Source organism: Capra hircus, chromosome 17 (genome assembly GCF_001704415.2).
Source record: "Capra hircus breed San Clemente chromosome 17, ASM170441v1, whole genome shotgun sequence".
Classification (NCBI taxonomy): Eukaryota; Metazoa; Chordata; class Mammalia; order Artiodactyla; family Bovidae; genus Capra; species Capra hircus.
In genome coordinates, this window is record NC_030824.1 from 58314443 (window position 1) to 58329091 (window position 14649).

General features: G+C 42.7%; 1 protein-coding gene across 1 annotated transcript in view; it reads left to right on the top strand.

The window, feature by feature from the left end:
• Positions 1–14196, top strand: part of MMAA (methylmalonic aciduria (cobalamin deficiency) cblA type) — a 32297-nt gene extending 18101 nt beyond the window's left edge. Inside the window, exons 3-7 of the mRNA XM_018061579.1 lie at positions 787–909; positions 6579–6749; positions 10653–10738; positions 12665–12814; positions 13844–14196. Of these exons, the coding sequence (XP_017917068.1) occupies positions 787–909; positions 6579–6749; positions 10653–10738; positions 12665–12814; positions 13844–14131 (818 nt within the window). The 3' untranslated portion in view covers positions 14132–14196. The remainder of the gene's footprint in view (positions 1–786; positions 910–6578; positions 6750–10652; positions 10739–12664; positions 12815–13843) is intronic.

The window sequence follows — 14649 nt, forward strand, 5'->3', positions numbered from 1 at the left end:
ATAGTTATATATCTCTCTTGACACCATGTGCTATTCTAAACATATTGCAAAATTAACTCATCTAATCCTCACAATAACCTAAAGGTGCTCTTACATCCATTTTATGGCACAGAATACTCAGCATACAAAATGATTAAGTGACTTGCCCAAGATTACACATCTCATGAGAGGCAAGGCTAGAAACAGAACGGGCCAACTGGCTTCAGAGTTTATGTTTTCACCTTCCAAGCTCTATGGACCCTCCAAATAGGGGTATTTCTCTCTTCATATAATTTTTTCCCCAGGATTCAGTTTATATTATTTCTTTGAATTATGGGTGAGATGAAAAATTATCTTTCATAAATAGAAAGTTAGTTTCTCAGTTACTGGGAATTTCTGGAGTAAAGAGTTGTTTTTCAAATGGGAACATGGCATTGGGGTGGGTGGAATAATTGCTGATCGTGGTAAGAGGTGGGCAGATACTGTAGAAATTGAGCACAGTAACAACATAGGAAACGGAATCAGCCCCCAAAGATCTACATTATAGTAAAAAAGAAAATCACATTTAGTAATTTTTACAAGTGAATCTGGTGAACGTATGGAACTCAGAATCATTTCCTCTGTGTATCCCTGTTACTCAGGGAGTAGATAAATAGGTAGATTTTCATTTACTGCTTTAGGAAATGTTAAACTGAGTTAATGGTGGTTTTAATAAATTAGGAGAAATGGAAGCCTAAGATTTTAGTCTAATAAAACTTATTGTGCTGATTTCATTTATTTCATTAAATTACAAACTCTCCACTGTAGGATTGTCTGGGCCTCCTGGTGCTGGGAAATCAACCTTTATAGAATATTTTGGAAAAATGCTCACTGAGAGAGGACACAAATTATCTGTGCTGGCTGTGGACCCTTCTTCTTGCACTAGTGGTGGTGAGTATCACAGGTTCTTTATCAACTGCACAGCAGGGGCGTGGGCCCTTCTTGTACTAGTGGTGGTGAGTATCACTGGTTTCTTTGTAAATTGCAGAGCAGGGGCTCCTGGGGCCAGCTCTCTGTTACAGTTTAGAGGCAAATTGAACCAGATTTGAGTTTGGTATCAGTGAAGTAGAGAGTTCAGGGGGCAAGGTGGAGACTGAGGGAAATGGTTTGGGTCGTCGGGTTTTCCAGAGGAAGTTAGCTTCCAGGTCCCCCAGGAGTAAGCTGGGTGCTTAGAGAACTAGGAGAACAAGTGCCAGAAGTTGAAGATAATCAAAAGCAAATGTCAGTGCTTTCTCTGTCACACCTGGGGCTCAGCCCCTTTTCCCTCCTGTTGGCTTTCCTGCCTGCATCAACCCCTGCGAAGTACAGAAAATGACGTCTCGCTCACTCATTTCCTCATATTGTTGTAACTTCTTTTAAGCTTAAAGAAAAAAAATCTTCATGCCCTATCTAACCTGTCACCTGTTTCTACTACTTGTTCAGTTACACAGAAAGCTCTTAGAAGGACCTTGTGATATACTGCGGTTCCGCACGGCACTTAGCCCAGTACGCTGCACATGGTGCTGTGCAATTACTTACTGATTTGAGGTCATGCAGTCACTCAAAGCTTAATTTGCAGCTCATCAGAGGTAAAATGGATAAACTTAGTTCCCAAAAGGGTCATTTAAGGGAAACATAAAGCATGCTATGTAAATACTCAGGAAAGCTTTTTCTTCCCTTCTCTTTATGATTTAAGCATCTCACATGCAGTTACTCATTTAACAAGTATTTTAGCACATACAGCGAGACCCTGTGCAAAGAACATGCTGTGTTATTTAATGGTGAATAAGACACAGTCCTCTTGGCCTTGTGGAACTTTATATCTTGTGAGGAAAATAGGTGCACACAAGCCATTACAGGGTAATGCGTGTTGTGAAGGGGGAAATTCAGCATGCTTTGTGGAAGGGTTGTTTTATATCCTGTGGGTTTAATGCTAAAAAAATAAAGATATCATCATCATATTTTAGGGGCTTTAGATCAGCAGACAGGTGGATAGCAATTCCTATTACCACCCATTGAGAAATTTAGCTGATAACATTCACAGTTTTTGATTCACTATAATGAAAAGGTTAACCATAAAATAAAATTTATACTTGTAAAGTTCAAGATTAAATCCATGTCAGTGCATTATCTTTTTTTATAGTCTAAGAACTTTGTTAAAGGTAAGTACTAGCAGGTGTAAAGTACTAATAAGGTATAAAGAATTTATTTACAGTGGTCTTTATTTCCATATAGGTGCAAAGGCTTTTCTCCTCACCTTCATAAACACTCTATCATACTTGGAATAGCAAAAGAAAACAGTAGCTTGAGATGGAAGTAGCAGAAATGGTGACATAAGATAATCTGACTGGGACTTCCCTAGTGGTCCAGTGGTGAAGACTCTGCACTTTCATTTCCAGGGGCACAGGTTCAATCCCTGGTTGGGGAGCTAAGAGCTCAAATGCTGTGTAGTGTGGCCAAAAAAGTAAATAAAAATTTAAAAATAAATGTCTTTTTAAAAAAGGTAGTCTAATTAAAGCCGCATAGCCGTGTGGTTTTTGACTTTTCTCAAACCAAAAATGATCATCTTTTCAGGTGAAAATACAGACTTTGAAAGAAAAAACTACATAAAGATAAACAGGACACTCCAGTCTTACCTTATCATTGCAACAGTACATAAACATTTGAAAATAGCATTCCATTGAATGATCTCTGTTCGTCTGCAAGGCAAACCATTCAGTATCACGGTAATCCAAGTCTATGCCCCAACCAGTAACGCTGAAGAAGCTGAAGTTGAATGGTTCTATGAAGACCTACAAGACCTTTTAGAACTAACACCTAAAAAAGATGTCCTTTTCATTATAAGGGACTGGAATGCAAAAGTAGGAAGTCAAGAAACACCTGGAGTAACGGGCAAATTTGGCCTTGGAATGCGGAATGAAGCAGGGCAGACTAATAGAGTTTTGCCAAGAAAATGCACTGGTCATGGCAAACACCCTCTTCCCACAACACAAGAGAAGACTCTACACATGGACATCACCACATGGTCAACACCAAAATCAGCCTGATTATATTCTATGCAGCCAAATATGGAGAAGTTCTATACAGTCAGCAAAAACAAGACCAGGAGCTGACTGTGGCTCAGATCATGAACTCCTTATTACCAAATTCAGATGTAAATTGAAGAAAGTAGGGAAAACCGCTAGACCATTCAGGGATGACCTAAATCAAATCCCTTATGATTATACAGTGGAAGTGAGAAATAGATTTAAGGGCCTAGATCTGATAGATAGAGTGCCTGATGAACTATGGAATGAGGTTTGTGACACTGTACAGGAGACAGGGATCGAGACCATCCCATGGAAAAGAAATGTAAAAAAGCAAAATGGCTGTCTGAGGAGGCCTTACAAATAGCTGTGAAAAGAAGAGAGGCGAAAAGCAAAGGAGAAAAGGAAAGATATAAGCATCTGAATGCAGAGTTCCAAAGAATAGCCAGGAGAGATAAGAAAGCTGCCTTCAGCGATCAATGCAAAGAAATAGAGGAAAACAACAGAATGGGAAAGACTGGAGATCTCTTCAAGAAAATTAGAGATACCAAGGGAACATTTCATGCAAAGATGGGCTCGATAAAGGACAGAAATGGTCTGGACCTAACAGAAGCAGAAGATATTAAGAGGTGGCAGGAATACACAGAAGAACTGTACAAAAAAGATCTTCATGACCTGGATAATCATGATGGTGTGATCACTCACCTAGAGCCAGACATCTGGAATATGAATTCAAGAGGGCCTTAGCATCACTACGAACAAAGCTAGTGGAGGTGATGGAATTCCAGTGGAGCTGTTTCCAGTCCTGAAAGATGATGCTGCACTCAATATGCCAGCAAATTTGGAAAACTCAGCAGTGGCCACAGGACTGGAAAAGATCAGTTTTCATTCCAATCCCAAAGAAAGGCAATGCCAAAGAATGCTCAAACTACTGCACAGTTGCACTAATCTCACATGCTAGTAAAGTAATGCTCAAAGTTCTCCAAGCTAGGCTTCAGCAATATGTGAACCATGAACTTCCAGATGTTCAAGCTGGTTTTAGAAAAGGCAGAGGAACCAGAGATCAAATTGCCAACATCTGCTGGATCATGGAAAAAGCAAGAGAGTTCCAGAAAAACATCTATTTCTGCTTTATTGACTATGCCAAAGCCTTTGACTGTGTGGATCACAGTAAACTGGAAAATTCTGAAAGAGATGGGCATACCAGACCACCTGACCTGCCTCTTGAGAAATCTGTATGCAGGTCAGGAAGCAACAGGTAGAACTGGACATGGAACAACAGACTGGTTCCAAATAGGAAAAGGAGTATGTCAAGGCTGTATACTGTCAACCTGCTTATTTAACTTCTATACAGAGTACATCATGAGAAATGCTGGTCTGGAAGAAACAGGCTGGAATCAAGATTGCCAGGAGAAATATCAATCACTTCAAATATGCAGATGACACCACCCTTGTGGCAGAAAGTGAAGAGGAGCTAAAAAGCCTCTTGATGAAAGTGAAAGAGGAGAGTGAAAAAGTTGGCTCAACATTCAGAAAATGAAGACCATGGCATCTGGTCCCATCACTTCACGGGAAATAGATGGGGAAACGGTGGAAACAGTGTCAGACTTTATTTTTGGGGGCTCCAAAATCACTGCAGATGGTGACTGCAGCCATGAAATTAAAAGATGCTTACTCCTTGGAAGAAAAGTTATGACCAACCTAGATAGCATATTGAAAAGCAGAGACATTACTTTGCTTACTAAGGTCTGTCTACTCAAGGCTATGGTTTTTCTTGTGGTCATGTATGCATGTTAGAGTTGGACTGTGAAGAAGGCTGAGTGCCGAAGAATTGATGCTTTTGAACTGTGGTGTTGGAGAAGACTCTTGAGAGTCCCTTGGACTGCAAGGAGATCCAACCAGTCCATTCTGAAGGAGATCAGCCCAGGGATTTCTTTGGAAGGAATGATGCTAAAGCTGAAACTCCAATACTTTGGCCACCTTGTGCAAAGAGCTGACTCATTGGAAAAGACTCTGATGCTGGGAGGGATTGGGGGCAGGAGCAGAAGGGGACGACCGAGGATGAGATGGCTGGATGGCATCACTGACTTGATGGACGTGAGTCTGAGTGAACTCCGGGAGTTGGTGATGGACAGGGAGGCCTGGCATGCTGGGATTCATGGGGTCACAAGGGGTCGGACACGACTGAGCGACTGAACTGAACTGAAGTTTGAGAAGCCTATTGTCAATCCTTATTGTATTTTGAAATCACAGGCCCCCTGCAGTGGAAATTTGGAGACCTCCCTAAGGGCCTGCAGTCAACAGTTTTGGATTTACTGACAGACAGCTATATGGGACAGTAATTCCATAAATGTGTAGTTTGGTGTGTAGGGAATAATAGGATAATAATTTAAAGTATAGCTTTGGCAGATTGTTGACTTACACAGAGATTATTTCACCCAGAAAATTACCTTAGAACATTTTATGTGCAGTAAATATGGTAGTTGAGCTCTGTCATAGGTATATGCTCTAGAATTAGAACTTATGAGAATTTGAAATTGGACTCATCAGAGAAAAGATCATCTCTTTAAGGAACGCTTCAGTGTTTAGCATCAGCCTTGGAAAAGTCACCTCTTAAGCTGAAATTAAAATTCAGGTTAGCACAGCACCCACCCACTTCAGATGTTATTATGTGCTTAGTTGTTCAGTTGTGTCTGACTCTTTTCGACCCTATGGACGGTAGCCCGCCAGGCTCCTCTGTCCATGGAATTCTCCAGGCAAGGATACTAGAGTTGGTTGCCATTAGCTTCTCCAGGGGATCTTCCTGACCCAGGGATCAAACTTGGGAAATGTTACTATGTACTAACAAAAAGAAGATACAAGGTAATCTCACTAGTTCTAGAGCTCTCAGTCTATTAGAATTTGCAGGTACTGATGTTTGCCAAAATACCTGCAAGTAAGCCCTGAAGCAGCACCGGTTCTGTTTAATAGGTATTGCAGTAATTGCCTATCATGAACAAGCATTAGGTGTACAGAATATGTAAGAAATGAGCCTACAGACAACGAACACAGATTAAAGCAGTTTCTCTTTAAATGGCCCTCTATGTTGTGGGCAGTTTTCCTGCACACTGAAGGATGTTCGGCAGTATCCTTGGTCTCTTCCTGCCAGGTACCAGGACACCCAACCCCCAGGTGTGGCAAGTGCACATATCTCTAGATACTGATAAACACGTTAAGATGACAGTAAAGAAACCACGCCAGCTGAAATGGAAGCTTGGTTTGGGGATTAGTAGAAGCTGAATTGGACAAGCAATTAGGTGGCAATCTCAGGGCCTCCAGTGCAGGGCTGAAGAATCTAGATTTGAACCGCTAGTCAGCCATTTGAGGGGCTGGAAATGTTAAACAGTTTGATTTGGTATCATTAGAATACACTGTGTTGGAAGAAAGTTTAATAGTATGAGATATAGTTTGAGATTTTGGGAGAAATGTCCTAAAGCATTTCCCCTAAGAACTGACTGATTGATCACTGGCCCTTATAGGTATTCTGTGATTGTAAAATGTAACTGTGTGTTTCAGGATCACTCTTAGGTGACAAAACCCGAATGACTGAGTTATCTAGAGATATGAATGCATACATCAGGCCGTCTCCTACTAGAGGCACTTTAGGAGGTGTGACGAGGACCACAAATGAAGCTATTCTTCTGTGTGAAGGAGGCGGATATGACGTCATTCTTGTTGAAACTGTGGGTGAGTGTTTTCTGTTTCATAACAATAAAGTGCCAGGGGTCCAGCCCCGGTGGATCCAGGGTGATTCGAAGGTGGGGACGGAGTTGGCATCCTTGGAAATAACTTATTTAATTACAGAGAGAGAGGGATTAGAAAATTAGCAGAGAAAAAATTAGCAGAGGCTGAATAACTTGGTTTACATGGAATACCAATCACCACCTACGTAGGCTGCAGGCGTCTTCCCATTCTCCTGAAGGAGAGGAGGCACTGAGGCCCACCCCGGTCCGATCTTAGAAGCCCAGGCAAAATTAGTAGGTTTGGTGGGTACCCATGCACCAGATGGGAATTTGGCCAGAAAAACGGAGAGCAAGAAAGAAGTGACATGGGGGAATCAGTCTTTCCGGAAACTGATCCCATTTCTTTATTTTGGGTTTGCTTATATACCTTTTGTTACACATAGGGATGAATACAGAGTCACGTGGGGGTCAGCAGTCCTGACCTTTATCAAAATCAGGTGCTTCACATAAATGTATTTAAAAAAAGGTCTTAGGGGTTTTACATCATCTTCTGGCCATGAGACCTGCTGACATTTTATGACCCTTTCTTTCTGATAACCAAAAAACTTATTTTTTCCAAGGGTGTTTTTTCTTAAACCAGGCACCACCCTCCAAATAAAGTTGCATTCCTATAGGGTGAGGGTGTAGTGAGTTACAATCAAGAAAGGAATTTATTTAACCCAAGGTTAACATGATTAATCTTAAAAGGTTAATACCTATTTCTCCTATATGCTTAAAGGTTAATACTTATTTCTCCTATATGCTAGTTATATTCATTATAAGGGCAGGGAATATGGAGATTTAGCAGCAAACATCAGCCCAACAAATGAAATCCTTTCACCAGTGCTCCCCTTAAGATCTATTTAGTCTTAAGATAGTGATAAAGTTACATTTTTACATAGCAAGGACACAGTGATTTATAACAAAGTACAGTAATCTATTACAAAAGAGAAAATTCATTAACTCATAAAGTCTAATATTGTTAACCTTAAAAACTACTATATTCCTTTTCTATATTCCAAATACATTGATTAATATATTCCCAGGTGCCTAAGGATATGGAGGCCTGGCAGCAATCATTGACTCAACAATGAGAAAAGCCCTATGCTAATTAAGACTCTCAAAATAGTCCAAAACTCTCTGTGCTGTTTATGGTTGGGAGGTAGTAAACAGGATAATCCTGTCACACAAGCTAGTTTGCCAGCAGAGAGGTTTGACCTGAGACACCCTTGTCACACCCAGGGCAGGGAATTAGCAGCAATTGTTGGCACAACAAATGAAAAAACCCTTCACCAATATAATTCCTAACCAACCCACTATACTGACAATTTCCAACTTACCAAAGGAATTTGCCTTTAATAAGTCTAAAACATCTCGTGCCTCTCAGGTTGGGAGGCTGTAAACAATCACATGTGGCCGGATGAACCTATACAGGCGGGCTAGATAACCTTCAGAGGAGTCCGTAAGCTGCAACACTCTTGTCACGCCCAGGAATTTTTATTGACTTGGAGCTGCACGTTTACTCCTTCTCCGAGAGAACCGGTGGGGAACAGCCCCCATAAATTAGAGGTGTAGGCGAGAGCATGAAACAGTAAAGTAGGTAGACTCTGGTTTTGGGGGTAGATGCTCGGGAACAGGGGGTTTCCTGAGGCTTGATCACGCCTTTGCGAATGCCAAGCCTCCTTCCTCATGACCTTTGCCATGGGCGGAGTTCCTCATGCTGGCCCCCGGCAATAAAGCACGATTATAATGGATGTTCTGTAGAGATGAGCGACAACTAATTTCATTTTGTTCATTCAACAGATACTTACTAAAAAGATAATTAAATATAAGCTTTCTCAGACTCTGTAGGAGATACGAGTATGTAGGCTATAATCCTTTGTCGTTATTGTTCAGTGACTAAGTTGTGTCCAGCGCTTTGCAACCCCATAGACTTCAGCCTGCCAGACGCCTCTGTCTTCCACTGTCTCCCATACTTTGCTCAAACTCATGTCCATTGAGTCAGTGGTGCTATCTAACCGTCTCATCCTGTGCCACCTTCAGTCTTTCCCGGCATCAGGGTCTTTTCCAATGAGTCGGCTCTTCGCGTCAGGTAGCTAAAGTATTAGAGATTCAGCTTCAGCATCAGTCCTTCCAATGAATGTTCATGGTTGATGTCCTTTAGGATTGATTGGTTTGATCTCCCTGTAGTCCAAGGGACTCTTCAAGAGTCTTCTCCAGCACCACAGTTCTTTGGTGCTCAGCCTTCTGGATGGTCCAACTCCCAGCATCCGTACATGACTGCTGGAAAAACTGTAGCTTTGACTATATGGACCTTTGTTGGCAAAGTGATGTCTCTGCTTTTTAATACACTGTCTAGGTTTGTCACAGCTTTCCTTTCAAGAACCAAGCGTCTTTTAATTTCATGGCTGCAGTCACCATCCGCAGTGATTTTGGAGCCCAAGAAAAGAGAATCTGTCACTGCTTCCACTTTTTCCCCTATTTACCTGAAGTGATGGGACTGGATTCCGTGGTCTTAGTCTTTTGATTGTTGAGTTTCAAGCCAACTTTTTCACTTTCTGCTTTCTCCCTCATTAAGAGGCTCTTCAGTTCGTCTTCACTTTCTGCCACTAGAATGGTATCATCTGCATATCTGAAGTTGTTGATATTTCTCCCGGCAATCTTGATTCCTGCTTGTGATTCATCCAGTCTGGCAAAGGATAAGCCTTATATCTGTGTAGTAATGACACGAGGTGGTATGTTTTCAGTGCCCAGAGGAGAACTGTCAGCATTAGGATGACCTGTGGAAACACTACTGTACACCCAATTTGGGAATTCCATGGTGGTCCAGTGGTTAGGACTCAGCGCCTTCACGTCCATGGCCCTGTTTCAGTTGCTGGGGACTAAGATCCCACAAGCCTTGTGGCGTGGCCAAAAAAATAACCCAAACAACCAAACAAAAAACATAACACCCCATTTTCTTAAGGCAGTCATATGTCTACAACATGTTTTCATTAAGAAAGCTAATGTACCTGGGCACATCATGTTTTATCTTTATATCCCTAGGACATAGTTGTACCCAGTGAATATACTGAAAAGGAAAAACTGAGACCCTCACATTCCTATGGAGAGACAGTCTGTTGTATTACTGTGTGATCAGCGTTTGTGACACAGCCTCGCTCAGATTTATGGGATCAGGGAAGACTTTGGAGATGAGGTGACAGAGGAACTCAGTTTTAAAGGGAGAATTAAAGTTGAGTAACAGAGGGGCTAGAGGGCCTTCCACTGAGAATCAGAGGAGTGAGTGCGCGTGGCCCCATCGCAGGGCACTGCAGTTTGGGAAACAGGAAGGAAGCTGCATTGACAGCCATCGCTTTTCCTGGACCGCGAGGAAGAAGGCGCTGGCGTTGGAGCCCATGACCCTCTGGCGGCGCCCGTCCACACCGTCCAGGGATCTCTCTGGGAGAGACGCAGACAGTAGCGCTGATCCATGGTGGGGTTTGCAGGGCTGATAGAAGGGTGAGGAGGCAAGAAAGCTGCCCTGTCGACAGGCCTGGTCTAAGCTTAGAATCGAGCACTCCGGCTGTCCACCCACAGAAGGGAAGCCGAGAAGGAGCATTGCGAGCGAGGAGGAAGCGCAGGTCTCCACGTTCCCTGTTCAGAGACTGAGCCGGTGGGAGTGGGGGCGGGGGCGAGGTGGGGAGGACAGCTTTGCTCATCAGGTGAGGCAGCGGCCTTTAATACATTGTTCAGGGTGTTTAAAGTGGGATCAGGTTGAGCTTGTGATGCTGAGTGATTCCTGAACTGGAATGGAAGCAATGCTCAGGGTAGTCGAGAAAGTCAGATTTTTGTGACTGTTTTAGTAGACAGTTGTGACTTAAAATTTCAGGTGTGGGACAGTCGGAGTTTGCTGTCACTGACATGGTTGACATGTTCATTTTACTACTGCCACCAGCGGGAGGAGATGAATTACAGGTAATTGTTTTGATTTTTTCAGCACCCCCTGCCAAACTACAAAGTATACATCTCTGAAAGTACAAGTTCCCGATGCGGTGATTTTTTTGTCAATTAAGTTGATATTAGTGTAGGGGAAGAAATATCATTCACATTGGCTAAAATACCTAAGGCAGGCAAACTCTGCATATTTTTTTCCCGACTTACAGTTGTAGAACTTATGACCTTGAGCTAATCATACAGCTCAGACTTTCTACCTGTAATGTGCGAGTGTGCCAATGTAGCAGTAGCTCCAGCCAAGAGACTGTTCCATGGCGGTTTGTGCTATATTCGGTTGAAATACTCCGCATGAGAGATGCCTTTGGTTTTAAACTGGGATCCCACTAATATAGTTTGTGTATTGTAGAATAGAGTTCCTCCTCTGGCCTGCAGTGCCTGTCTGGAATTGACTCCCTGAGTTAGCACAGCCTTCACAGAGTGGGGCCTCACCCTTCACAAGACTGGCTTCACTCCAGACTCCAGCAGCAAGCCTGGGGTTCCCAGGCCCCCCATGCCTCTGACTGGCTGCAAAGGTAGGGGTTTACACTGCCCCTCGGGTTCAGTAGTTCACTGGAAGGATTCACAGATCAGGAAAGCACTGTGTCACCAGTAAGAGTTTTATTATAAAGGAGACAAATCAAGACCAGCCAAATGAAGAGACACAGAGAGACAGGTCTGGAAGGGTCACAGCCTCAAAGGTTCTGTGTCCTCAGGACACATTTACCTCTTGGCACACTTGTGTGTATCACCAGCCACGGAGTTCTCCTGAGCTTCAGTGCCGGTCGTTTTTGTTGGGGTTTTATTATGGAGGTGTGATTGACCAAATTGCCATCCATGTGAGGAAACTCAATCTGCAGCCGCCACCCCCCAAAGGCCGTCAGGCTGCTCTCACGTGGCTCAAAGCCCCTGCCCCTTAATCATGTGGGTGACTTTCTGGTGCAGTCAGCCCCCATTCCGAATGATCTCTTTGCATAAACTCAGGCACCGTTCTGGGCACTCACTGTGAATAATGGAGTCGCTCCTGTCACTCGGGAGACGACAAGGCTCTAGAGGTTACCTCCCAGGAACCTTGGACAAAGGCCAGCTGCTGCTGCTGCTACTGTTCAGTTGCTAAGTCATGTCCTACTCTTGGTGATCCCGTGGACTGTAGCCTACCAGGCTCCTCTGTCCTCCACTAAATTCTTTATTATACAACGCCCCACTTTCAGTTGAAAAATTCTGAAAAACTAGTGACATCAGACTCCGGTTGCTACAGTTTACAAACATTAGTAGAATTTAATCATTGAAAGTTATATTTTAAAATGCTTGAAAAGGAGTTTTAATCTTAGATAGCAAAATATTCATTTTCCACATAAGGTTTGGCCTTAGGATTTTTCTAGTGTTTTCATACAGTGTAATTTAAATCAAGAGATTGAGACATTTTTAGCCATCAGGTTATTTTTTCCTCAGATGCAAATAGAAAAAAAAAAAAGCTGCATCCATTTAAGGGAAACTTCAAAGACTTTGTTTCTGGAAATGCATATGTTAGTGACAGGGTGTTTTCTTTAGGAGCACCTGAATGATGATGATTTTGCTTCCTGCAGGGTGAGCTCTGGGAGAAGTGGAATCCATCATGAGACCGTGTGAACTGTCACTCAATCACATTGTGTCTGAATGATGCATTTACTCTAATTCTGAATGTATTCCAGCATGTTAGTCTCCAAGTTTGAAAGAGATAGTACAAATGACTTTCATAATCCTGAGATGTGATGCTTTTGAGTAAATTTCATCAAATAATTGTGATTCCTAGTAGAAGGTGCAGAGACAGTTACAGTATTTGACTTTCAAAACCCTAGCGTGAACTGGTGTCCCATGTTTTCTAGCATTAAATATTTGGGATAAGTCACTTTCCTCTCTTTTTCTCACGAGGGCATCAAAAGAGGAATAGTGGAGATGGCTGATCTGGTGGCTATCACCAAATCCGACGGAGACTTGATCGTGCCAGCTCGAAGGATACAAGCAGAGTATGTGAGCGCGCTGAAATTACTGCGCAGGCGTTCAGGAGTCTGGAGACCAAAGGTTAGCTTGCGTTCCGTTCTGCATTTTTCTCCCCAAGTAGACTGTGCGCATCAGAAGAGAGGATGTAAGTCCCAAGCTAGACATACAGTCAATCTTTGCTTGAATGTGAGATCACAGTTTTAAAACTTATGCCAAAGCCAGAGCCCATAGTTATGATTTTCAATACAGTCCGTCAACCACCAAATGTCAAAAACTGGATGTGAGGTGATAGATTAGATTGCTTAATGCTGGGCTGGAGCTATTTGGAAGTGATGGCAAATCCATTCTGAAAAGATCCACCCTTAAGATTATGGCGCAATTAATGACTTAATTATCTATATTAGAGTTTGAGTAAGAGAGAGAAGTCTTTAGATATGGTAACTTTCCTTCCCATTATATTTGTTGGGTGATGTTTTTAGTAAGGAAAAAAAAATCCAGTGGTAAGTGATGCAGTGATATTGATGGGTACACTCTATCTGTAGAAGGACACCATGTTATTAAAGAATCAGCTGTCTTCACTATAATGAGAACGATGGTGACGTCTCTTGCTGTTGGCTCCCAGCATCCTGTCTTTTTTGCTGTGTCTGGAGCCACCTTGTCTGTGTGGGCACTGATGCTCAGGTCATAGCACCTGCCAAATCAGGCCGTTTGACGGGACAGTGCTGTGTTCTCAACTCGGTTTCATTGTATGGCACTCAGGCCTCCAGGAAACCTGCGTAGCATTGCCCATCTCATCCCAGTGACCCTCCCACAGTTCACCTCTGTGACCTTTAAAGACCGTGCAAGCAATCCTTGATCAAAATAAACCTCTGAGCTAAAAAAACTTGACCTAGAATCTGTGTCTGATTTCTGCTTTGCACTTAGTAATCTTAGTAAGTTATCTTAGTATATTCTCAGAATATTTACTTTGACACAGTGATAAAAGATCTCATTTTTGTCACTTATCTCTTTCCATAGACTGTAAATATTAATTGGCAAATGCCAGTGTCCCCACAAAAGGGTTTTCTGTCATTATGAGTACAATAATTCTGGTTCTTCCCTTTTCAACAGGTAATTCGTATTTCTGCCCGAAGTGGAGAGGGGATCACTGAAATGTGGGATAAAATGAAAGAATTCCAGGAGGTGATGCTTGTCAGTGGGGAGCTGGCCGCCAAGCGACAGAAGCAGCAGAAGGTCTGGATGTGGAACCTCATTCAGGAGAACGTCATAGAGCATTTCAGGACCCACCCTGCAGTCCGGGAACAGATTCCTCTTCTGGAAAAGAGGGTTCTCAGTGGGGCCCTGTCCCCAGGACTAGCAGCAGACCTGTTGTTGAAAGCTTTTAAAAGCAGACACTAATGAAGTGCAGCCTACACAGTGATTTTAATATATCTTTTAATAAAGTATTTTAATATTAAAAGTCACCCGTGTGCTTGTCTTTCCAGTAATTCTCTCGTGGTGCCCCTCGGCCTCCTTATTTGTGAACCGTGCTTGGAAAGCCGAAGAGCATTAGACGCAGATGTCAAAGGTCAGGCGGTCAGCAGCATTTGCAAGGTACATGTTGTGTGTTCCTCAGCTCCACTTCTTTCTGTTCTTATACCCTGACACGGTGGCCTGTAGGATGGTGTCTCTCAGCAGTCACAAGCAGAGACAGCTGAGGACAGAAAGATGTACCTTAAAATGCTTTCTTTGGTTCTCTGTTCTCTGAGTTTCCAGAGAAAATGTAAGCCAGAGTGACTGCATTTTTGAAATCTTCCTTGAAGCTAGAATAATATACACTGGGTTTCTAAGAGCTGGAAATCACGACATTTAGCATACCAGACTGTTCCAGGAATTTCTGAAGTGGCCGTGTACATGAGTAGCACAGCAGTTGGAAT